At 49.2% G+C, this 24,241-nt stretch overlaps 1 protein-coding gene across 1 annotated transcript in view; it reads right to left on the bottom strand.

The window, feature by feature from the left end:
* LOC140725307 (von Willebrand factor A domain-containing protein 7-like) overlaps positions 1-24,241 on the bottom strand; it is a 41,335-nt gene that overhangs the window by 9,699 nt on the left and 7,395 nt on the right. Inside the window, exons 3-14 of the mRNA XM_073040653.1 lie at positions 23,212-23,343; positions 22,466-22,646; positions 21,702-21,871; positions 20,906-21,018; positions 20,246-20,362; positions 19,586-19,762; positions 14,676-14,811; positions 14,082-14,234; positions 13,266-13,358; positions 7,728-7,996; positions 3,380-3,513; positions 487-653 (exon numbers count right to left, since the gene is read on the bottom strand). Of these exons, the coding sequence (XP_072896754.1) occupies positions 487-653; positions 3,380-3,513; positions 7,728-7,996; positions 13,266-13,358; positions 14,082-14,234; positions 14,676-14,811; positions 19,586-19,762; positions 20,246-20,362; positions 20,906-21,018; positions 21,702-21,871; positions 22,466-22,646; positions 23,212-23,343 (1,842 nt within the window). The remainder of the gene's footprint in view (positions 1-486; positions 654-3,379; positions 3,514-7,727; positions 7,997-13,265; positions 13,359-14,081; positions 14,235-14,675; positions 14,812-19,585; positions 19,763-20,245; positions 20,363-20,905; positions 21,019-21,701; positions 21,872-22,465; positions 22,647-23,211; positions 23,344-24,241) is intronic.

The following is a 24,241-nucleotide window of genomic DNA, read 5'->3' on the forward strand; positions in this document are numbered from 1 at the left end:
ACCTGTCCGTTATTTCATCCTCCGTTGGATCCATGCGTACAATCGCCGTTACTTTGAGTTTATCACGTCCTGCAAGGATCTCAAGATCTTCCATCTACAGACCCCAGAGCATGGTCTTCGTATCGCGTCCCCGGGCCCGGTAGTCCATCTCGGCTGCCCCAGTGACCCAGGGCATATTGAAAACCCGGACTCCAGCACCATCACCGCGGCTTCCAACGACCATGGACAGATTCAAAGCGATTGTGCAACCACCGACTGCGACTCCAGCCTTGAACTCCAGATCGGGTTTTCACTTGCTGCGATTGTGTCTCCTGTCTCCCCTTCCCCCACCACCACTCTGCAACCCCCTCTCCCTCAGATCCCATCGTCAGCTCCTGGGCCCTCAGAGGCTCCATCTTCCTCTCACCCCAACCCTCCCCTCTCCACTGACACCACCAGCCTCCCTAAACCTTCTGATCCCATCTCTCATCCATGCCGGGACTTTACCATCCTCTCCGACTTTCAGCTCTCTCAGGCAGAGCGCTCTGTCCTCAGTAAGGGCCTCACATATGTCCCTCTTCGCCCACACCTCAGCGAGTTCTGCGTACGCCATGATGCCGAACTCGTCTTCCGCCGGCTCCGTCTTCGAGCTTACTTCTTTAGCAAGGACTCTCCTACCCCCACCGATGACCACTTCTCCCGTCTTCAACCCTCTTCCTCTTCATGGACACCCTGCTCTGGTCTTCTGCCTGTTCTGGATCTCTTTATTGCTAATTGCCGACGGGACATCAACCGTCTCGACTTCACCACACCGTGTTTCAATTCCGACCTCTCTCCTTCCGAACGATCTGCTCTCTGCTCCCTGCGCGCCAATCCCAACCTTAATATAAAACCCGCTGATAAGGGGGGAGCTGTTGTAGTCTGGCGTACTGACCTCTACCTGGCCGACGCACAGCGACAACTCTCTGATACCTCCTCTTATTTACCCCTTGATCATGACCCCACTAAGGAGCACCAGGCCATTGTCTCCTATACCATCACCAACCTTATCAGCTCTGGGGATCTCCCATCCACTGCCACCAACCTCATAGTTCCCACACCCCGCACTTCCCGTTTCTACCTCCTACCCAAGATCCACAAAACTGCCTGTCCAGGTAGACCTATTGTCTCAGCTTGCTCCTGCCCCACTGAACTCATTTCTGCATACCTTGACACTGTCTTATCCCCCCTTGTTCAATCTCTTCCCACCTATGTTCATGACACTTCTCATGCTTTGAATTTTTTCAATGATTTTAAATTCCCTGGCCCCCACTGTCTTATCTTCACCATGGACGTCCAATCCCTATATACCTCCATTCCCCACCGAGATGGTCTCAAAGCTCTTCGCTTTTTTTTGGATTCCAGACCTAACCAATTCCCCTCTACCACCACTCTCCTCCGTCTAGCGGAATTAGTTCTTACTCTCAATAGTTTCTGCTTTGGCTTCTCCCACTTCCTCCAAACCAAGGGTGTAGCCATGGGCACCCGTATGGGTCCCAGTTATGTCTGCCTTTTTGTTGGCTTTGTGGAACAGTCCATGTTCCAAGTTTATACGGGTATCCGTCCCCCTCTTTTCCTTCGCTACATCGACGACTGCATTGGCGCTGCCTCCTGCACGCATGCTGAGCTCGTTGACTTCATTAACTTTGCCTCCAACTTTCACCCTGCCCTCAAATTTACCTGGTCCATTTCCGACACCTCCCTCCCCTTTCTTGATCTTTCTGTCTCCATCTCTGGAGACGGCCTATCTACTGATATCTACTATAAGCCTACAGACTCTCACAGCTACCTGGACTATTCCTCTTCCCACCCTGTCTCTTGCAAAAATGCCATCCCCTTCTCACAATTCCTCCGTCTCCGCCACATCTGCTCTCAGGATGAGGCTTTTCATTCCAGGACGAAGGAGATGTCTTCCTTTTTTAAACAAAGGGGCTTCCCTTCGTCCACCATCAACTCTGCTCTCAAACGCATCTCTCCCATTTCCCGCACATCTGCCCTCACCCCATCCGCCCGCCACCCCACTTGGGATAGGGTTCCCCTTGTCCTTACCTACCACCCCACCAGCCTCCAGGTCCAACGTATAATTCTCCGTAACTTCCACCACCTCCAACGGGATCCCACTACCAAACACAATTTTCCATGCCCCCCTCTTTCTGCTTTTCGCAGGGATCGCTCACTATGCGACTCCCTTGTCCACTCATCCCTCCCATCCCTTCCCACCGATCTCCCTCCTGGCACTTATCCTTGTAAACGGAACAAGTGCTACACCTGCCCTTACACTTCCTCCCTCACCACCATTCAGGGCCCCAGACAGTCCTTCCAGGTGAGGCGACACTTCACCTGTGAGTCGGCTGGTGTGGTATAATGCGTCCGGTGCTCCCGGTGTGGCCTTTTATATATTGGTGAGACCAGACGCAGACTGGGAGACCGTTTCGCTGAACACCTACGCTCAGTCCGCCAGAAAAAGCAGGATCTCCCAGGGGCCACACATTTTAATTCCACGTCCCATTCCCATTCTGATATGTCTATCCATGGCCTCCTCTATTGTCAAAATGAATCCAAACTCAGGTTGGAGGAACAACACCTTATATACCGGCTGGGTAGCCTCCAACCTGATGGCATGAACATTGACTTCTCTAACTTCCGTTAATGCCCCTCCTCCCCTTCTTACCCCATCCCTGACATATCTAGTTGTTTGCCTGTTCTCCATCTCCCTCTGGTGCTCCCTCCCCCCTCCTTTCTTTCTCCTGAGACCTCCCGTCCCATGATCCTTTCCCTTCTCCAGCTCTGTATCACTTTCGCCAATCACCTTTCCAGCTCTTAGCTTCATCCCACCCCCTCCAGTCTTCTCCTATCATTTCGCATTTCCCCCTCCCCCCACTACATTCAAATCTCTTACTATCTCTCCTTTCAGTTAGTACTGACGAAGGGTCTTGGCCCGAAACGTTGACAGTGCTTCTCCTTATAGATGCTGGCTGGCCTGCTGTGTTCCACCAGCATTTTGTGTGTGTTGTTGGTCTCATCTTTTATATTCTTGGCTAGCTTTCCTTCATGTTCCATCGTTTTTCCCAAATTGCTGTTTAATTGCCTTCTGTGGATATATAAATGCTTCCCAGTCCTCTACCTTCCCACTAACTTTTCCTCTGTAACTCACTCGGCACCCCGTCCTCACCACCCAACGTGATCTCTCCTTGCCGCGCACCCCCCCCCCACAGCAGCATGTGCCCTTCTCAGTGCCCCTCCCACAGAGTGGACTCCCTCCTAAAGAAGGCACTCACTGATTTCCACCCTCATGCAGTGTGGCGCTCACTCAGATGCGAAAATGGGGGGTGGGGCTAATGGGGGTGATTTGTGTTCCCACCTCAGAGGGTTTCCACTTATGACATTTTGATCGTCAGCCAGAGAGATATCGTACACAGATCCCGGACCAGCATTGGAAATGTTGAAGCGGATGGTAATGTTTTCACCTGCGATAAAGCTGGGATCAAACATGACCTGAGACACCCGAGGAAGAAACATCATAAATCAATAACCAATCACCAACATTGATCAAAGATCAATAATCTATCACCAATCAGAGCAAGCTCATTGTAGAGGGATCCACCTTGTGTCTGAGTGTGTGATGGGATGGTGTGGAGGGAGTTTCACTCTGTGTCTGACCCTGGGAGTGTGTGATGGGACGGTGTGGAGGGAGTTTCACTCTGTATCTGACCCCGAGAGTGTGTGATGGGACGGTGTGGAGGGAGCTTCACTCTGTGTCTGACCCTGGGTGTGCATGATGGGACGGTGTGGAGGAGCTTCACTCTGTGTCTGACCCCGGGAGTGTGTGATGGGACGGTGTGGAGGGAGATTCACTCTGTGCCTGACCCTGGGAGTGTGTGATGGGACGGTGTGGAGGGAGCTTCACTCTGTGTCTGACCCCAGGAGTGTGTGATGGGACGGTGCGGAGGGAGATTCACTCTGTGTCTGACCCCGGGAGTGTGTGATGGGACAGGGTGGAGGGAGCTTCACTCTGTGTCTGACCCCGGGAGTGTGTGATGGGACGGTGTGGAGGAGCTTCACTCTGTGTCTGACCCCGGGAGTGTGTGATGGGACGGTGTGGAGGGAGATTCACTCTGTGCCTGACCCTGGGAGTGTGTGATGGGACGGTGTGGAGGGAGCTTCACTCTGTGTCTGACCCCGGTAGTGTGTGATGGGACGGGGTGGAGGGAGCCTCACTCTGTGTCTGACCCTGGGAGTGTGTGATGGGACGGTGTGGAGGGAGCCTCACTCTGTGTCTGACCCTGGGAGTGTGTGATGGGACGGTGTGGAGGGAGTTTCACTCTGTGTCTGACCCCGGTAGTGTGTGATGGGACGGTGTGGAGGGAGCTTCACTCTGTGTCTGACCCCGGTAGTGTGTGATGGGACGGGGTGGAGGGAGCCTCACTCTGTGTCTGACCCTGAGAGTGTGTGATGGGACGGTGTGGAGGGAGCCTCACTCTGTGTCTGACCCCGGTAGTGTGTGATGGGACGGGGTGGAGGGAGCCTCACTCTGTGTCTGACCCTGGGAGTGTGTGATGGGACGGTGTGGAGGGAGCCTCACTCTGTGTCTGACCCTGGGAGTGTGTGATGGGACGGTGTGGAGGGAGCTTCACTCTGTGTCTGACCCCGGTAGTGTGTGATGGGACGGGGTGGAGGGAGCCTCACTCTGTGTCTGACCCTGGGAGTGTGTGATGGGACGGTGTGGAGGGAGCCTCACTCTGTGTCTGACCCTGGGAGTGTGTGATGGGACGGTGTGGAGGGAGTTTCACTCTGTGTCTGACCCCGGGAGTGTGTGATGGGACGGTGTGGAGGGAGCTTCACTCTGTGTCTGACCCCGGGAGTGTGTGATGGGATGGTGTGGAGGGAGTTTCACTCTGTGTCTGACCCCGGGAGTGTGTGATGGGACGGTGTGGAGGGAGCTTCACTCTGTGTCTGACCCCGGGAGTGTGATGGGACGGTGTGGAGGGAGTTTCACTCTGTGTCTGACCCCGGGAGTGTGTGATGGGACAGTGTGGAGGGAGCTTCACTCTGTGTCTGACCCCGGGAGTGCGTGATGGGACGGTGTGGAGGAGTTTCACTCTGTGTCTGACCCCGGGAGTGTGTGATGGTACAGTGTGGAGGGAGCTTCACTCTGTGTCTGACCCCGGGAGTGTGTGATGGGACGGTGTGGAGGAGTCTCACTCTGTGTCTGACCCCGGGAGTGTGAGATGGGACAGGGTGGAGGGAGCTTCACTCTGTGTCTGACCCCGGGAGTGTGTGATGGGACGGTGTGGAGGGAGCTTCACTCTGTGTCTGACCCCGGGAGTGTGTGATGGGACGGTGTGGAGGGAGCTTCACTCTGTGCCTGACCCCGGGAGTGTGTGATGGGACGGTGTGGAGGGAGATTCACTCTGTGCCTGACCCTGGGAGTGTGTGATGGGACGGTGTGGAGGGAGCTTCACTCTGTGTCTGACCCCGGGAGTGTGTGATGGGACGGTGCGGAGGGAGATTCACTCTGTGTCTGACCCCGGGAGTGTGTGATGGGACAGGGTGGAGGGAGCTTCACTCTGTGTCTGACCCCGGGAGTGTGTGATGGGACGGTGTGGAGGAGCTTCACTCTGTGTCTGACCCCGGGAGTGTGTGATGGGATGGTGTGGAGGGAGATTCACTCTGTGCCTGACCCTGGGAGTGTGTGATGGGACGGTGTGGAGGGAGCTTCACTCTGTGTCTGACCCCGGTAGTGTGTGATGGGACGGGGTGGAGGGAGCCTCACTCTGTGTCTGACCCCGGGAGTGTGTGATGGGACGGTGTGGAGGGAGCCTCACTCTGTGTCTGACACTGGGAGTGTGTGATGGGACGGTGTGGAGGGAGTTTCACTCTGTGTCTGAACCCGGGAGTGTGTGATGGGACGGTGTGGAGGGAGCTTCACTCTGTGTCTGACCCCGATAGTGTGTGATGGGACGGTGTGGAGGGAGCTTCACTCTGTGTCTGACGCCGGTAGTGTGTGATGGGACGGGGTGGAGGGAGCCTCACTCTGTGTCTGACCCTGGGAGTGTGCGATGGGACGGTGTGGAGGGAGCCTCACTATGTGTCTGACCCTGGGAGTGTGTGATGGGACGGTGTGGAGGGAGCTTCACTCTGTGTCTGACCCCGGTAGTGTGTGATGGGACGGGGTGGAGGGAGCCTCACTCTGTGTCTGACCCTGGGAGTGTGTGATGGGACGGTGTGGAGGGAGCCTCACTCTGTGTCTGACCCTGGGAGTGTGTGATGGGACGGTGTGGAGGGAGTTTCACTCAGTGTCTGACCCCGGGAGTGTGTGATGGGACGGTGTGGAGGGAGCTTCACTCTGTGTCTGACCCCGGGAGTGTGTGATGGGACGGTGTGGAGGGAGTTTCACTCTGTGTCTGACCCCGGGTGTGCGTGATGGGATGGTGTGGAGGAGTTTCACTCTGTGTCTGACCCCGTGAGTGTGTGATGGGACAGTGTGGAGGGAGTTTCACTCTGTGTCTGACCCTGGGATTGTGTGGTGGGACAGTGTGGAGGGAGATTCACTCTGTGCCTGACCCCGGGAGTGTGTGATGGGACGGTGTGGAGGGAGCTTCACTCTGTGTCTGACCCCGGGAGTGTGTGATGGGACGGTGTGGAGGGAGCTTCACTCTGTGCCTGACCCCGGGAGTGTGTGATGGGACGGTGTGGAGGGAGTTTCACTCTGTGTCTGACCCCGGGTGTGCGTGATGGGACGGTGTGGAGGAGTTTCACTCTGTGTCTGACCCCGGGAGTGTGTGATGGGACGGTGTGGAGGGAGCTTCACTCTGTGTCTGACCCCGGGAGTGCGTGATGGGACGGTGTGGAGGAGTTTCACTCTGTGTCTGACCCCGGGAGTGTGTGATGGTACAGTGTGGAGGGAGCTTCACTCTGTGTCTGGCCCCGGGAGTGCGTGATGGGACTGTGTGGAGGAGTTTCACTCTGTGTCTGACCCCGGGAGTGTGTGATGGGACAGGGTGGAGGGAGCTTCACTCTGTGTCTGACCCCGGGAGTGTGTGATGGGACGGTGTGGAGGGAGCTTCACTCTGTGTCTGATCCCGGGAGTGTGTGATGGGACGGTGTGGAGGGAGCTTCACTCTGTGCCTGACCCCGGGAGTGTGTGATGGGACGGTGTGGAGGGAGCTTCACTCTGTGTCTGACCCCGGGAGTGTGTGATGGGACGTTGTGGAGGGAGCTTCACTCTGTGCCTGATCCCGGGAGTGTGTGATGGGACGGTGTGGAGGGAGCTTCACTCTGTGTCTGACCCCGGGAATGTGTGATGGGACGGTGTGGAGGGAGCTTCACTCTGTGTCTGACCCTGGGAGTGTGTGATGGGACAGTGTGGAGGGAACCTCACTCTGTGTCTGACCCTAGGAGTGTGTGATGGGACGGTGTGGAGGGAGTTTCACTCAGTGCCTGACCCCGGGAGTGTGTGGTGGGACGGTGTGGAGGAGCTTCACTCTGTGTCTGACCCTGGGAGTGTGTGATGGGACAGTGTGGAGGGAACCTCACTCTGTGTCTGACCCCGGGTGTGTGTGATGGGACAGTGTGGAGGGAGCTTCACTCTGTGTCTGACCCCGGGAGTGTGTGATGGGACGGTGTGGAGGGAGTTTCACTCTGTGTCTGACCCTGGGAGTGTGTGATGGGACGGTGAGGAGGGAACCTCACCCTGTGTTTGATCTCACCGTGAGTTTGGTACTGCTGATGGAGGTGACAGATGGACTCTGCCTCCGGAAAATCCTCCCAACCTCCTCCATCCCTTCGAGCAGCACCAAGAACTCTTGCGATGGAAAACTCAGGAACTCTGCCAGGAAAGTGCCGGTCTCTGAGGTCGGAGTCAGGGCCTCCTTACTGAGTGTCCTCCCCTGGAAGTCCAGCAGGGAGATGTTCTTGGGCTGGTGGGATGGGTAGTTCTCTAACCCCGTCATTGTGACCCTGAGTGTGGCTGGTTCACCTGGACCAAGGACCAGAGACGATAATTAAACACTGATTGACAACGATTCCCTTCAGCTTGGATGCCCTGCACGATAACAGACACTGGAGCACAACGAATCCCTGCTGACCACTAACTGCCCATTTATGCTTAACCGTGTTTCATAACCCCCACTTTCCTGTCAACTCCACCCCCCTCGGCTGTACCCCTCACCCTCACACTCCGGGGGCAGGTGGAATTCACAGTTGCTGATTAACCACCCACCCTGCCCCCTACACACACACAGACCATCACGGGGGACGGGTCTCACACATAAACACAGTACCAGAGAGCCTGTGACACTCTGTCTCGGTCCAAGCCAGTGCTCGATCCCTGGAACTGTGTCTGACACGGAGTTCCAGCCTCATCTCCATGGCTGGGGTGACAGGGTTTCATGCCGGACCAGCACAGACCCTGGCTTATCGGATGTCTGGTGAACTTCTCAAATTCCTTTTCGTTCGTGCTGGTTGAGGAGTTACACAAGGGCATCAGGAACCTTCCCATGAATGGCATTAGGAGTCCTGGTGAGTTTAAAGCTGGGGTTCTTAATGTGGGGTTCATGGACCCTCAGGGGTCCATGGACAGATTCCAGGGGGCCCATGAGCTTGGATGGGAAAAATATTCGGTAGGTCATGTCAGCTGAGATCGGCCCCGTGGTTTGTTCATCCTGCAGCATGTGGGAAATCAGGGATACTTCCAGTGTCCCTGACGACTATATGTGCAGGAAGTGTGTCCAACTGCAGCTTCTGGCAGACCGCATTGAGCATCTGGAGCTGCGATTGGATTCATACTGGAGCATCCGCGATGCTGAGAAAGTCGTGAATAGCACGTTCAGTGAGTTGGCCACACCACAGGTAAAGGCTACACAGGCAGAAAGGGAAGGGGTGGCCACTAGACAGCGTAGCAGTAGGCAGGTAGTGCAGGAGTCCCCTGAGGTCATCTCCCTCCTAAACAGATATACTGTTTTGGATACTGTTGGGGGAGATGTCTCATCAGGGGAAGGCAGCAGCAGCCGAGTTCATTGCACCATGGGTGGCTCTGTGGCACTGGAGGGAAGGAAAAGGAGTGGGAGAGCTATAGTGATAGGGGATTCGATTGTAAGGGGAATAGATAGGCGTTTCTGCGGCCGCAAATGAGACTCTGGGATGGTATGTTGCCTCCCTGGTGCAAGGGTCAAGGATGTCTCTGAGTAGTTGCGGGACATTCTGGAATGGGAGGGTGAACAGCCAGTGGTCATGGTGCACATAGGTACCAACGATATAGGTAAAAAACGGGATGAGGTCCTACAAGGTGAATTTAGGGAGTTAGGAGATAAACTAAAAAGTAGGATCACAAAGGTAATACTCTCTGGATTACTACCAATGCCACGTGCTAGTCAGAGTAGAAATAGGAAGATATTTCGGATGAATACATGGCTTGAAAAATGGTGCAAGGGGGAGGGATTCAAATTTCTGGGGATTGGAACCAGTTCTGGGGGAGGTGGGACCGGTATAAACAGGACGGTCTGCACCTGGGCTGGACTAGAACCAATGTCCTAGGGGGAGCGTTCGCTACTGCTGTTCAGGAGGATTTAAACTAATGTGGCAGGGGGATGGGAACAAGTGCAGAGAGACAGAGGGGTGTAAAATGAGGGTAGAAGCAAAAAGTAGTAAGGTGAAAAGTAAAAGTGGCAGGCAGGCAAATCCAGGGCAAAAAACAAAAAGAGCCACTTTTCAACATAATTGTATAAGGGCTAAGAGTGTTGTAAAAACAAGCCTGAAGGCTTTGTGTGTCAATGCGAGGAGCATTCGTAACAAGGTGGATGAATTGAATGTGCAGATAGTTATTAATGAATATGATATAGTTGGGATCACAGAGACATGGCTCCAGGGTGACCAAGGATGGGAGCTCAACATCCAGGGATATTCAATATTCAGGAGGGGTAGACAGGAAAGAAAAGGAGGTGGGGTAGCATTGGTAGTTAGAGAGGAGATTAACACAATAGAAAGGAAGGACATTAGCCTGGAGGATGTGGAATCGATATGGGTAGAGCTGCATAACACTAAGGGGCAGAAAATGCTGGTGGGAGTTGTGTACAGGCCACCTAACAGTAGTAGTGAGGTTGGGGATGGCATTAAACAGGAAATTAGAAATGCGTGCAATAAAGGAACAGTAGTTATAATGGGTGACTTCAATCTACATATAGATTGGGTGAAGCAAATTGGTAAGGGTGCTGAGGAAGAGGATTTCTTGGAATGTATGCGGGATGGTTTTCTGAACCAACATGTCGAGGAACCAACTAGAGAGCAGGCCATTCTAGATTGGGTATTGAGCAATGAGGAAGGGTTAGTTAACAATCTTGTCGTGCGAGGCCCCTTGGGTAAGAGTGACCAGAATATGGTGGAATTCTTCATTAAGATAGAGAATGACATAGTTAATTCAGAAACAAAGGTTCTGAATTTAAAGAAGGGTAACTTTGAAGGTATGAGACGTGAATTAGCTAAGATAGACTGGCAAATGATACTTAAAAGGTTGACGGTGGATATGCAATGGCAAGTATTTAAAGATTGCATGGATGAACTACAACAATTGTTCATCCCAGTTTGGCAAAAGAATAAACCAGGGAAGGTAGTGCACCCGTGGCTGACAAGGGAAATTAGGGATAGTATCAAGTCCAAAGAAGAAAAATATAAATTAGCAAAAAAAAGCAGCTCACCTGAGGACTGGGAGAAATTCAGAGATCAGCAGAGGAGGACAAAGGGCTTAATTAGGAAAGGGAAAAAAGATTATGAGAGAAAGCTGACAGGGAACATAAAAACTAACTGTAAAAGCTTTTATAGATATGTGAAAAGAAAAAGATTGGTCAAGACAAATGTAGGTCCCTTACAGTCAGAAACAGGTGAATTGATCATAGGGAACAAAGATATGGCAGACCAATTGAATAACTACTTTGGTTCTGTCTTCACCAAGGAGGATTAAACAATCTTACGGAAATAGTAGGGGACCGAGGGTCTAGTGAGATGGAGGAACTGAGGGAAATACATGTTAGGAGGGAAGTGGTGTTAGGTAAATTGAAGGGATTAAAGGCAGATAAATCCCCAGGGCCAGATGTTCTGCATCCCAGAGTGCTTAAGGAAGTAGCCCAATAAATAGTGGATGCATTAGTGATAATTTTTCAAAACTCCTTAGATTCTGGATTAGTTCCTAAGGATTGGGGGTGGCTATTGTAACCCCACTTTTTAAAAAAGGAGGGAGAGAAAAACTGGGGAATTATATACCGGTGAGTCTGACATTGGTGGCGGGGAAAATGCTAGAGTCGGTTATCAAAGATGTGATAACAGCACATTTGGAAAGAGGTGAAATCTTCGGACAAAGTCAGCATGGATTTGTGAAAGGAAAATCATGTCTGACGAATCTTATAGAAATTTTTGAAGATGTAACTAGTAGAGTGGATAGGGGAGAGCCAGTGGATGTGGTATATTTAGATTTTCAAAAGGCTTTTGACAAGGTCCCACTCAGGAGATTAGTGTGCAAACTTAAAGCACACGGTATTGGGGGTATGGTATTGATGTGGATAGAGAATTGGTTGGCAGACAGGAAGCAAAGAGTGGGAGTAAATGGGACCTTTTCAGAACGGCAGGCAGTGACTAGTGGGGTACCGCAAGGCTCAGTGCTGGGACCCCAGTTGTTTACAATATACATTAATGATTTAGACGAGGGAATTAAATGCAGCATCTCCAAGTTTGCGGATGACACGAAGCTGGGCGGCGGTGTTAGCTGTGAGGAGGATGCTAAGAGGATGCAGGGTGACTTGGATAGGTTAGGTGAGTGGGCAAATTCATGGCAGATGCAATTTAATGTGGATAAATGTGAGGTTATCCACTTTGGTTGCAAGAACAGGAAAACAGATTATTATCTGAATGGTGGCCGATTAGGAAAAGGGGAGGTGCAATGAGACCTGGGTGTCATTGTACACCAGTCATTGAAGGTGGGCATGCAGGTACAGCAGGCGGTGAAAAAGGCAAATGGTATGTTGGCATTCATAGCAAGAGGATTTGAGTACAGGAGCAGAGAGGTTCTACTGCAGTTGTACAAGGCCTTGGTGAGACCGCACCTAGAGTATTGTGTGCAGTTTTGGTCCCCTAATCTGAGGAAAGACATTCTTGCCATAGAGGGAGTACAGAGAAGGTTCACCAGATTGATTCCTGAGATGGCAGGACTTTCATATGAAGAAAGACTGGATCGACTAGGCTTATACTCACTAGAATTTAGAAGATTGAGGGGGGATTTTACTGAAACGTATAAAATTCTAAAGGGATTGGACAGGCTAGTTGCAGGAAGATTGTTTCTGATGTTGAGGAAGTCCAGAACGAGGGGTCACAGTTTAAGGATAAAGGGGAAGCCTTTTAGGAGCAAGATGAGAAAAAACTTCTTCACACAGAGTGTGGTGAATCTGTGGAATTCTCTGCCACAGGAAACAGTTGAGGCCGGTTCATTGGCTATATTTAAAAGGGAGTTAGATATGGCCCTTGTGACTAAAGGGATCAGGGGGTATGGAGAGAAAGCAGGTACAGGGTTCTGAGTTGGATGATCAGCCATGATCATACTGAAAGGCGGTGCAGGCTCGAAGGGCCAAATGGCCTACTGCTGCACCTATTTTCTATGTTTCTATGTATTTAATGTACTAATAGAGACACAAAAATGATCACAGATTAGTTTTATATATTTGGATGACTGTATTTCAATAGAATTGTTTTCTTTGTAATCTTGTGTATTTTACATTATATATTGAAATACATAATTCTGAGAAGGGGTCCATAGTCTTTAGCAGACTGGCAAATGGCTCCATGGCATAAAAAAAAGGTTAAGAACCCCTGGTTTAAAAGAACAGGGAGTCTCTATCATCCCTGTCTCTCTTCCTCTCCCCACCCCTCTTCTTCCATCTCTCTCTCTCTCTCTCTCCACCCATCTAATCCCTTTCTCTCTCTTTCACCCTCCCAGTCCCATTCTTTCTCTGACTTACTCACCACTCCCTCCCTCTCCTTCTCTCTCCCTCTCCTGCCTTTCCACTTTCTTTCCCTTTCTTCTCTCCCCCTCTCAGGAGATGATGAAGGGTGGGAAGTTGCTCTGGGAACAGATGACGATGGCTCTCATCCCGGGATGTCAGGAGTGAACTCATGTGTGTGGCGATAGGATGTGTGAGGGAGGGGAGGAGTGCGTGTGTGGGTGGGGTGGAGTAGCAGCGGGGGATCAGAATGACGCTGTTGGTTACCTGCCAAGGGTCGGCCAGTCACGGTGACCAACCCGGGGTGGGGACCCTCGAAAGCCTCCACAAACTCGTACAGGAAATCCACGACACTCTGTCCTGGGGGTATAATATAGTATAATATTTTAAATATTGTTGTTTTTTCAGAGCAGGCGGTCAGAACGGGTATTGTAATCTCATAACTGTCCCTGTTTCACTCCTATTACTGTCCTATTTACATCCCAATTACAGGACGTATTAAACTCTTATTATTGTCCCAGTGACTACCCATTATGGGTCCTGAAACAGATACGTTATAACTCCTTTATACACTCCCATACTGCCCCCATTATATCCCTGTTACGGGACCTGTTATTTCCCTATTAGAGTCCCTCTATACACCCACATTACATTCCTCATTACACTCCCCATTCCCCATTACACTCCCATTACAGTCATATGGCAGTCCATTATACACCCATTACAGTCTCCTTTGCACACTGTAATCCCTTGGACACTCCCTGCTGGAGGGGGAGAAAGAGGATCAGGATAAAGAGCAGCAGAGCACAGAAAGAGAAGTGAAAGTGAGAAAGAGGGAGGTTGAGAGTGAATGGGAAAGAGAGGGGTGGAAGAGAGAGAGGACATGAAAGGGGTGATGCATCAGATAGAATGTGGAAAAGCAGAGAAACAAGAGAGAAGGAGAGGCAGAAAGGAGAAAGGTGAGAGAGAGGGTCAGGGAGAGTGAGGGGAAGGAGAGAGAGGGAGGCTGGAAATTGAGTTAATTCAGGACACTGAAGTTCAGAAGAGAGACAGACCGGATTGGACAAGGTGGAGTGCAGACACCTGTCACTTTCACCGTGTACGGGGTCCCCGACTGTACAGTGAGGCTCCATTCGCCGAGCTCAGGCGCTACGTTCAGCGTCACGATGAAGAGGTCTCCCAGGCGCTCAATAGTTGCCAGTGTCCCCGAGGAGTTAGAGTGAGGCTGCTGAATACCTGCAGAGAGGGAGGGAGGGAGAGGCCGGTCAGTCATCGCATGACAGGTCACTCACAACTGGAACAGGATGATTCCTGGGTGGGGTCAGAGATGGAGAGGGTTTAAGGGCCAGAAGGAGTCATAGAGATGTCGAGGGATGTAGGGGGGTATGGAAGCCGGTGGGGGGGTCATCGTGAATGGAAGGGGTGTAGGGGCTGGAGGGGGTCACAGAGATGGGAAGGTGCAGGAGCTGAAGAAGGGAGACCCAGAGAGAGACGGGGGTGTAGAGGCAAAAGGTGGTCACAGAGATGGGGAGGTGCAGGAGCTGAAGAAGGGAGACCCAGAGAGAGACGGGGGTGTAGAGGCAAAAGGTGGACACAGAGATGGGGAGGGGTGTCGGTGCCAAAAGTGGTCACAAAGATGGGGAGTGGAGGGGTGTAGGGACTGGAGTCTCTCCTCACCTCTTGGACTGGAGATGTTGAAGTTGGCCGGACTACCAGACAGGAAGATGGTGACGTTCCTCAGTGCTCCATCCACATGGAAGGGGAAGACGTTTGTGAGGTGATCCGTGTTTCCGTCTCGCTGAAGGATGGTGACCTGAAACAGGATACCATGATCCCCTGACCTTTGCCCTCTGACCTAATCCCTCTCAACTACCCCTCTCTCCTCCACTCCACCTCAAACTGACCAATCTAATCTGTTCAGGTAGGGAACAATATAAAGAAGAGTTTTGCTGTGACTCCATTTCTGGGAAACAATCCCATCAGGACCAGGCCATTCTGCCCTTCAGTTGATGCTAGAAATCCCTCAAGTCGCTATACCCATTAATTACCAACACTGCCACCTATTCACCTTGGAATGAGTTTCCCAAGAGGGAATCCCAAAGCTACCCTGCCTCCCTTCCCAATCTCACAGCTAAGTAACAAAATTCCAATCTGGGATTTCCAACTCCTTCTACCAGGACTTTGCCAACTTTGGTTCTGGCCTCTCCGTGTCCTCCAGCTGCATATTCCCAGACACCTGCCAATTCTGCTCGATTTCCTGATGGGGGCATTTCCCGTTTACCCAATTCCTGGGAAATCAGTGTCGATCAGTGTCAGACTCTGATCCCAAGAATCTCGATGGGACAGCTGTGTCTCATCTCCAGAGCTGCTAATAGTGCCCTGGGACAATCTCTCCCTGTTGTCCTGTGATTCTCAGCAACAGCTTCACTCTCCTCCACTCTGTGAAGCGGACAGAGTGGTATAGGGAGAGGATAGAGAGGAGGGTGAGGGGGAATGGGACAGGGAGGGAAAGAGAGTGGGAGGAGAGGGAAGGGAAGAATGGGGCTGAAGTGTTTGGGAGCTGGAGGTAGGCTGAGAGGCATAGGAGGGGGTTGTGATTAAAGGAGGGAAGAGGGCAACGATGAGGTGAGGAGGTGGGAGAAAGAGGTAAGGGTGGTGGTGAGGGTGAGGAGGACAGTTTTGAGGGTTAGTGAATGAAGAGAATGGGAGGATTTAGTAAGATTGGATGAGGGGGATTTTGGCCTGGTTGAAATTTGAAGACATTTACATCCTAATGATAGAGATTATTCTTTTTTTTCACATGTTCACAAAAAATGTTCGGGAATCGATTATTTTATAGCTGATCCCCAATTTCTGTCCAAAGTCCAGAAATGTGAATATGATGCTATCATTTCCTCAGATCATGCACCTTTAAACTTAGTTTTTGAATCGAATGATGTTGTTATTGCAAATTTGCCCTGGCGTTTTCCAGAAAATTTATCACAAAGTTCGAACTTTGACAAATTTATTGAGACTCAGATAAAAGAATTCTTTTCTTTTTAATAATACAGGAGATGTGTTGAAATTTATTATATGGGATACATTTAAAGCATAACTGCGTGGTCAGATAATCTCCTATTCAGCTAAGCTTAAGAAACAGACAAAAACAGAGTTAGGTAAGATTTCAAAACAAATTAAAGACTTGGATAATATTTTTGCAATCTCTCCTAACATTGATTTATTCAAACAAAGAGTTGAACTCCAATCACAATATTATTATTAACTTATCCTATTGAAAGAAATTTGCTTAAATTGAAAAGTCAATTTTATGTGTTTGAAGATAAAAATAATAAGCTATTAGCATCTCAATTAAAAGCAGCTAGAGCTAAAAGACAAACTTTCAAAATTCATAAGGGAGATGGTTGTTTAGCATGTAATTATGAAGATATTAATAAAATTTTCAAGACTTTTACATTAAACATTATAAATCTCAGTTTCCAGTTGATTCTTCTAACATGATTGCCTGTTTACAAAAGATTGATTTTCCTCGAATTTCTGTTGAAGATCAACAAACTCTTCATGCTCCTATTACTGAGAGAGAAATTCAGAAAGCTATTTTTTCAATGCAATCTGGCAAAGCTCCTGGACTGGATGATTATTCTGTAGGATTTTATTTAAACAATTTGAAAAATTGCTTTCTCCACATATGTTGAAAATGTTTAAAGGTTCATTTTTGATAGGAGAGTTACCTCCCACATTTTATAAAGCTTCTATTTCTCTAATTCTTAAGAAAGATAAAGACCCTAAATCTATATATGAAGACTGTGCTTCATATAGACTGATTTCATTATTAAATGTGGATGCTAAAATTCTTTCAAAATTCATGGCTAATCGGCTGGAAAATTCTATAACTAAAATTATCTCTCAAGACCAAACAGGTTTTGTAAAGGGCTGTTATTCCTTCTCTAATGTTTGTAGACTGTTAAATGTTATATATTCATACTTTTCTAAGACTCCCCAATGTGTTGTCTCTCTCAATGCTGAAAAGGCATTTGACAGAGTTGAATGGAAATACTTATTTAATGTTTTAGAGAAATTCAGCTTTGGTATTAATTTTAATAAGTGGATCAGAATAATATATAAAAGCCTATTGCAACTTTTATTACTAATAATTGCAGATCTCCTTTTATCGGCTTTTGCGGGGTACAAGACAAGGATGTCCGTTAAGTCCCTTGTTATTTAATTTGGTGCTGGAACCCTTGGTTATTGCACTTCGTGAAACTAAAGATATCCATGGAATTCTCATAAATGGGACTATTCATAAGAGCTCCCTTTATGCTGACAATCTCTTAGTTTATATTTTGAATCCTGAAGAATCTATTCCTAGTTTATTGAAACTATTAAACGAATTTGGAAAGTTTTTGGGATATAGAAACCTTCATAAAAATGAATTATTTCCCCTAAATGATTCTGCTTCTATATATGATGACATTCCTTATAGAATTACGGACTCTTTTAAATATTTAGCTGTTATTATCACTAAAAATCATAAAGACCTTTATAAAGTTAATTTGTCTCCTTTAGTAGATTTTATGAAGCAATTATTTTGTAGACGGAATCCACTTACACTTTCATTAGCTGGCCAAATTCATGCAGTTAAAATGATGATTTTACCAAATTTTATCTATGTATTTCAAAATATCCCTTTTTTAAACCAAGAAATTTTTCGATCAGGTTGACTCTATGATTTCATATTTAGTTTGGAATATTAAAAGACCAAGAATTGGTAAATATAATTTACAAACATTTTTTTAAAAGATGGAGGTCTTGCTCTGCCTAATTTAAGAATATATTATTGGGCTGTTAATATACATTATATGTGGTTTTGGTTATATTGGGCTGATAAAAATGAACGACCACCTTGGGCTGATTTGGAATTGAATGCTGTGAAAAAGTTTCACTTAGCCTCGTTATTAGGAGCTTCTCTACCTGTACAATTAGCCAAAATTACTAATTTAAATTTATACCCTGTGATTAAGCAGCCACTACAAACTTGGTTTGAGTTTTGTAACTTTTTTAATCTCAAAAAATTTAGACTTTTTAGTTTAATTTATCGAAATTATTTATTTAAACCTTCATTAAGTGATCCTAACTTTCTTCTTTGGAGAAATAAAGGAGTTTATTCCTTCACGGATCTGTTCCAGGATGGCCGATTGATGGCTTCTGAGAAATTGGTGACTAAGTATTTTCTCACGTATTCACATTTCCTGCAATATCTTCAGGTAATTTTCCATATATACAGGATTCTGACCTGTTAGATATTATTTTAAAAATGAACCCTTTAGTGAAAGGTTTTATTGGGAAAATTTGTAATTTATTGTTACAACAGCACAATTACCCTTCACTTAAGATTAAGCAAGATTGGGACAGAGAGCATAACATGACCCTGATAACAGAGGATTGGTTGTGGATTTTGAAATTGGTTAACTCTTCTTCGATCTGTGCCAGTCACTCTTTAATTCCATTTAAAATTATACATTGTTACTATTTGACAAAGGAGAGACTGTCTAAAATGTTTCCTAATGTTGATAGTCAGTGTGACAGATGTAAAACCGAGACAGCCACTTTGACACATATGCTTTGGTCATGTTCTGTATTGAAACATTTTTGGAAATCTATTTTTTTAAAGATTAATTTACAACCTAATAAACTGACAGTTTTGTTTGGTATAATCCCTCTATATATTCAAGGTATTTCTCCATCAGACCAACATGTAATTACATTTGTTGCATTATTGGCCAGAAGGGCTGTTTTGTTGTAATGGAAAGATGCTTCTGCTCCTACTTTGATACAATGGTTCTCTCAGGTGATGCTATGTCTTAGTTTGGAGAAGATCAGAAGTCAAACTTTTGATCCTCGATTTGATTTTGAGAAAAGCTGGGGTTCATTCGCCCGCTACTATCATCTGATTTGAGTTAATTAATGTGGTTTCCTTCCGATTTTTCTTTAAATGGATTTGAGTTGGCGGATTGGTGTTTTTCTTCTATGAAAGCTTGTGTGATGTTTTGCTCCGGGGTTGTGCTCCCATTGGGGTTTTGTTTTTGTTTTGTTTAGTTAGTAGGGTTTTTTTCTCTTAGATAGTAGGGGTTCTTTTTTTTCTTTCAAAAAATAATCTTAATGCTATTTTTTCTTCTTATTATTGATATATTGCTCAGCTTTGTTAATCAGTTATTTGCTAATTTAATTCTTCATTGTACATAATGACAAGTTGATTTGATTACTTTAATGTATTTTTGTTGATATTTAATAATAATTAATTTAAAAGATTTCAAAAATGAAATGGGGGAGGAGGGAACAGGAAAGTGTGGAGGAGGTGAAGGAGTGTACATTAGGAGGAGGGAGGAGAGGGTGAAAGGTGATGATGGGTTGAGGGAAGAGTGGAAGAGGAACAAATGTGGAGGGAGTAAGGAGGAGGGGTTGAGGAAGAGGGCTGAGGGTGAGGGAGGAGAGTGAGGGAGGGGGTGAGTAGGGGTTGAGGAGGGGGAGGAGGGATGTATGAATGAGGAGAGGTTGAGGTAGGGAGTCACTGAGAGGGGACTCGATGTTACCAGCTCTCCCGTGATGGATCCCTCGACGATGGCGGTCAGGTTCATAATCTGGTCCCTGCTCACCTGCACCGCCAACCCCCCCGAGTCCCGGGCCAGACCCTGGTACAGTGCGATCCCGGGATTGGGCTCAGTGCCGCGCCGTCTGCGGGACAGGACGTTGGTCAGGAAGAAGGAAACCTAGGGGTAGAAGTGAGGGGTGAGTCCCAGAGGGTCAGAACACACAACATGCACGTGGTATCATCACTGGAACATTGGTCACGCTTCCATATCATGCATCCTGCACACGATGTCACAGAGAATACATTTCAGTCTACGTACAGCTGTCACATAAACTTCAATCTTGATACAATATGTAACTTCATGTCCATACATGGACATACAAAAGGATCACAGCCCATGATACCACGTCAGGCAATTGAAACACGGTATGACATCATGGCATTGACCTACAGTGTCATATTGTAGAGTGGACACGATACTACATATCAAAGGCACTTGGTAACTCATCAATCCACACCCGACCCACCCTGGCCCCATCTCCTCATGTTGAGCACGGCGGGTGAAGCTTCACCCCACCCCAGGGCCTGGCCCACATGACCAGTGCCGATATGCAGTTGGCTGGGAGGACAGGACAGCATTCTCGGGCAGAGAGAAGGTTACCTTACACTGGGTGCGCTCAATCAGCGCCTGGACGGTGGGAGCCAGATGAAAATCTTTGGCTGGAGCGTCGGTGAAGACGTAGATGTAGGAGAGAGGCAGCGAGTGGGTGAGGGCCAGCTGCAAGAGAGGGCAGAAGTCAAGGTTTAGAGGGCATGGACGACAGGAAGGGATCCCACACATAGAGAGACCCGATGATCACACACACTGAACCCACATATCCCAAATGTACAGAACACCCACAGTCACCCACAGTCACTTACAGTCACTTACAGTCACTCACAGTCACACAGTCAATATAGACACTCGCAGACACTTACAGACACACACACACGGACACACATATCCCAAATGTACAGAACACCCACAGTCACCCACAGTCACACAGTCAATATAGACACTCGCAGACACTCACAGACACACACACATGGACACACATATCCCAAATGTACAGAACACCCACAGTCACCCACAGTCACCCACAGTCACTTACAGTCACTCACAGACACACACAGACACACACACACGGACACACATATCCCAAATGTACAGAACACCCACAGTCACCCACAGTCACCCACAGTCACTTACAGTCACTCACAGACACACACAGACAATCATAGTCACACACAGTCACTCACAGACACACACACACGGACACACCTGCAGTGCGGACAGGGACATTTCCGGTGCGTCTCCCCCTCCCTCGGCCGTTAACTGCTGCAGACGGACAATGAACTGATCGGGGTCGTGTGTCTCAAATACTGGCCCGAACTCTGGGGAACAGAGAGCATCAGTGACAGGAACAGAGTGACGGGGTAGTGGGGGGATGCGGATGGGAGTGTGGAGGTTGTCCCCATTCCCTCTTCATCCAGTCCCCCTCACCCCTCCTCCTCATTCCCACCTCACTCCCTCCTACTCACCCCCTCCTCCTCATTCCTTCCTCACCCCTCCTCCTTAACACCTCCTCCCTACTCCCTCCACATTGGTTCTTCCCCCTTTCCCCTCACCACCTTCCAATCAACCCTCCTCCTTTCACCTTCCCTCCCTCCTTCCCAAAGGACCCACCCTCATTACCTCGTCCCCTTGCTACTATTCAACTTCCCTCACTGAAGCCTCCCTGTCCCTTCCCTCACTGACCCTCACCATATCATCTGACCTCCTCGCACTCACTCTTAACTCTCCCTCTCTCTTCCTCATGCATATTCCTCATCCCTCCCTTCAATCACATCATTGAGTAGATTTAAAGCAGAGGTTGCTAGTTTCTTGATTGGTCAAGATTTGTGGGGAGAAGAGGAGAGTGGGATTGAGACGGAAAATAAATCAGCTGTGATGGAATGATGGAGGAGAGCAAATGGGTCGAATGGCCTAATTCTACCATTCTTGTGGCATTATGGGGCAAGAAGGTCATCGTAACACACTCAGTGAGCAGGGAGAGGTGGAACTGCACTGGACTCACCCGGATCGTTGAACGGTACCAGGATGTAGGAGGAGGGCTGGAATCGGGAATTCCGGGTCCTCTGCACGATTTCGATTGTCCTCTGCTTGGCTGCCTCGATGCTGTTCCGCATACTGCCTGTGGTGTCAATGACGAAAGAGATGCCGGAGGGAGGGTCCACGCAGAGGAACCTGCAGAGAACAGGGGTGATTCACCCAGGTCCATAGCCAGCCCTACACCATTCCCCATCTCTGTGACCCCTCTCTGTCCCGTGCACCCATTCCTGTCTCTGTGACCGCCCTCCAACCCTACACCCATCTCCATCTCTGTGACCCCTCTCTGTCCCGTGCACCTGTTACTCTCTCCAGCCCCTACCCATCTCCATCTCTGTAACCCCTCTCTGTCCCCTGCACCCATTCCTGTCTCTATAACCACCCTCCCTCCAGCCCCTACAACCATCTCCATCTCTGTACTCCCTCTGTCCTCAGCAACTGCTCCTGTCTCTGTGACAACACCCCAGCCCTACACTTCTCCCCATCTCTGTGACCCCTCTCTGTCCCCAGTGACCCCCTCTAGCCCCTACACTACTCCTGATTTCTCTGTAGCCCTTTTAGCCATAAATCCTCCCCAGCTCTCTGATCCCCACAGCCCTCCCTGGGACTCTCTCTGGCCCCTGTACCCCAACCTGTCTCTGTGACCCCCCACCAGATGCTACACCCCTTTCCATCTCTCTGGACCCTACATTCTGATTCGCTCCGATATTCCCAAGAGGCAGGGATCCGTACTGCAGGAATTTCAGGTCACCGACTGCATCTCGAATATCCAGGAAGAGTTCAAGGGAGGCCTGTGTAGCGATTGCCGCTGCCCGAAGGTGTTCGTGTCCATGAGGAGACGAGAGTGTATCCTTGTTAATCCCACCGAACCCACGCACAGTCTGATCCCATTTCCCACCGTGACTGCACTTGCCTGGAAAGAGGAAAATCCTGGGAATTCACCACATTCTTAGCTGCTGAGAGTTATCTCTCTGACACCCACAGCTCTCCCTGTCTCTGTGACCCCCTTCGGCTCCTTTACCCCTCTCCATCTCTGTGACCCCCTTCTGATGCCAATATCCCTCCCCGTCTCTGTAACCGCCCCCCCCACTGGCTCCTACACCCTTCCCTGTCTCTGTGACCCCCCTCCAGCTCCTACACCCTTCCCTGTCTCTGTGACCCCCCTCCAGCTCCTACACCCTTCCCTGTCTCTGTGACCCTCCACCAGCTCCTACACCCTTCCATGTCTCTGTGACCCTCCTCCAGCTCCTACATCCCTCTCCATCTCTATAACCCCCTCTGGCTCCTACACCCCTCTTTCTCTGTGACACCCCTGACCCCTACACCCCTCAGCATATTTTTGATGCCCCCCAGCCCCTACATCCCTCCCTGTCTCTATGACCCTGTCCAGGCCCTACTCCTCTCCCCGTTTCTATGACCGGCTGTCCCCTGCCACATTGTTCCACCTCTGGGGTTTTGCTGTCTGCCTCCACTGTTACCTTCGGGCTTGCTGGAGAGTATGAGACTGAAGTAGCCGGTGGTGATGAGTTTGCGACTGATGATGTTGGACTGGATATTTTCCTGGCAGCTTTCTGGGCTGGAGCATTTCTGGCAGGTCTTGTCACCTCTCCCTGCAGCAGGAACAGGAACACTGGGTCCATTGCCCCCTCAATGTGCCAATTTCCCCCCTTCTCACCATCCTCCTCAAGTCCCCCTCATCCCCATGCTCAGACCCTAAGTGACCACAACGTCCCAAGTGTGACCTCACCAATGTTCTCCAGAACAAAGAACACTACATCACAGGCCATTTGGCCCACAAACTTGTACTGACCCTAATTTGTTCAATCTAACCCTTATCTTCCACATAACCCTCCATTTTTCTTTTATCCACGTGTTTCTGAACACCCCTAATGTTTCCCTCTCTACCACCACCCTGGCCGTGCATTCTGAGCACCCACCACTCTCGGTGTACTTCTGACATCCCTCCTACACTTTCCTCGACTCACTTTGAAGGGATGTCCTCTGCTGTTAGCCATTATCTTGTCACCTCTCATCCTCCTTTGCTCCAAAAAAAAGTCCCAGTTTGCTCAACAGTTCCGTATTCTCTAATCCAGGCATTGTGCTGGCAAAATCTCTGCACCCTCTCCAAAGCTTCCACATCCTCCCGAGAATGAGACCAGAACTTCAAATGAGTTGATTTGCTGGGGTGGTGCATCTCATGGGTTGGGATGGTCTGATCCATGCTACATCTCTAAATAAAATGGTAAAAATATATATTGGCCTCTCCCACCCTCCCTGGCAGCTCATTCCACACACCCACCGCTCCCTGTGTAAAAATCATACCTCTGATAGATTCATTCCTGACCCCCTCCGTACATTCCTCCAGTACGAGAATGCCCCCTCGAATCGACTATTTCCACCCTGGGAAAACGTCTCTGACTATCCTCTCTATCTCTGCCTCTTACCATCTTGCACACCTCAGTCAAGTCACCTGTCATCCTTCTTCACTCCAGAGGGAAGAGCCCGAGC

The sequence above is a fragment of the Hemitrygon akajei genome, chromosome 1 (genome assembly GCF_048418815.1).
Source record: "Hemitrygon akajei chromosome 1, sHemAka1.3, whole genome shotgun sequence".
NCBI lineage: Eukaryota > Metazoa > Chordata > Chondrichthyes > Myliobatiformes > Dasyatidae > Hemitrygon > Hemitrygon akajei.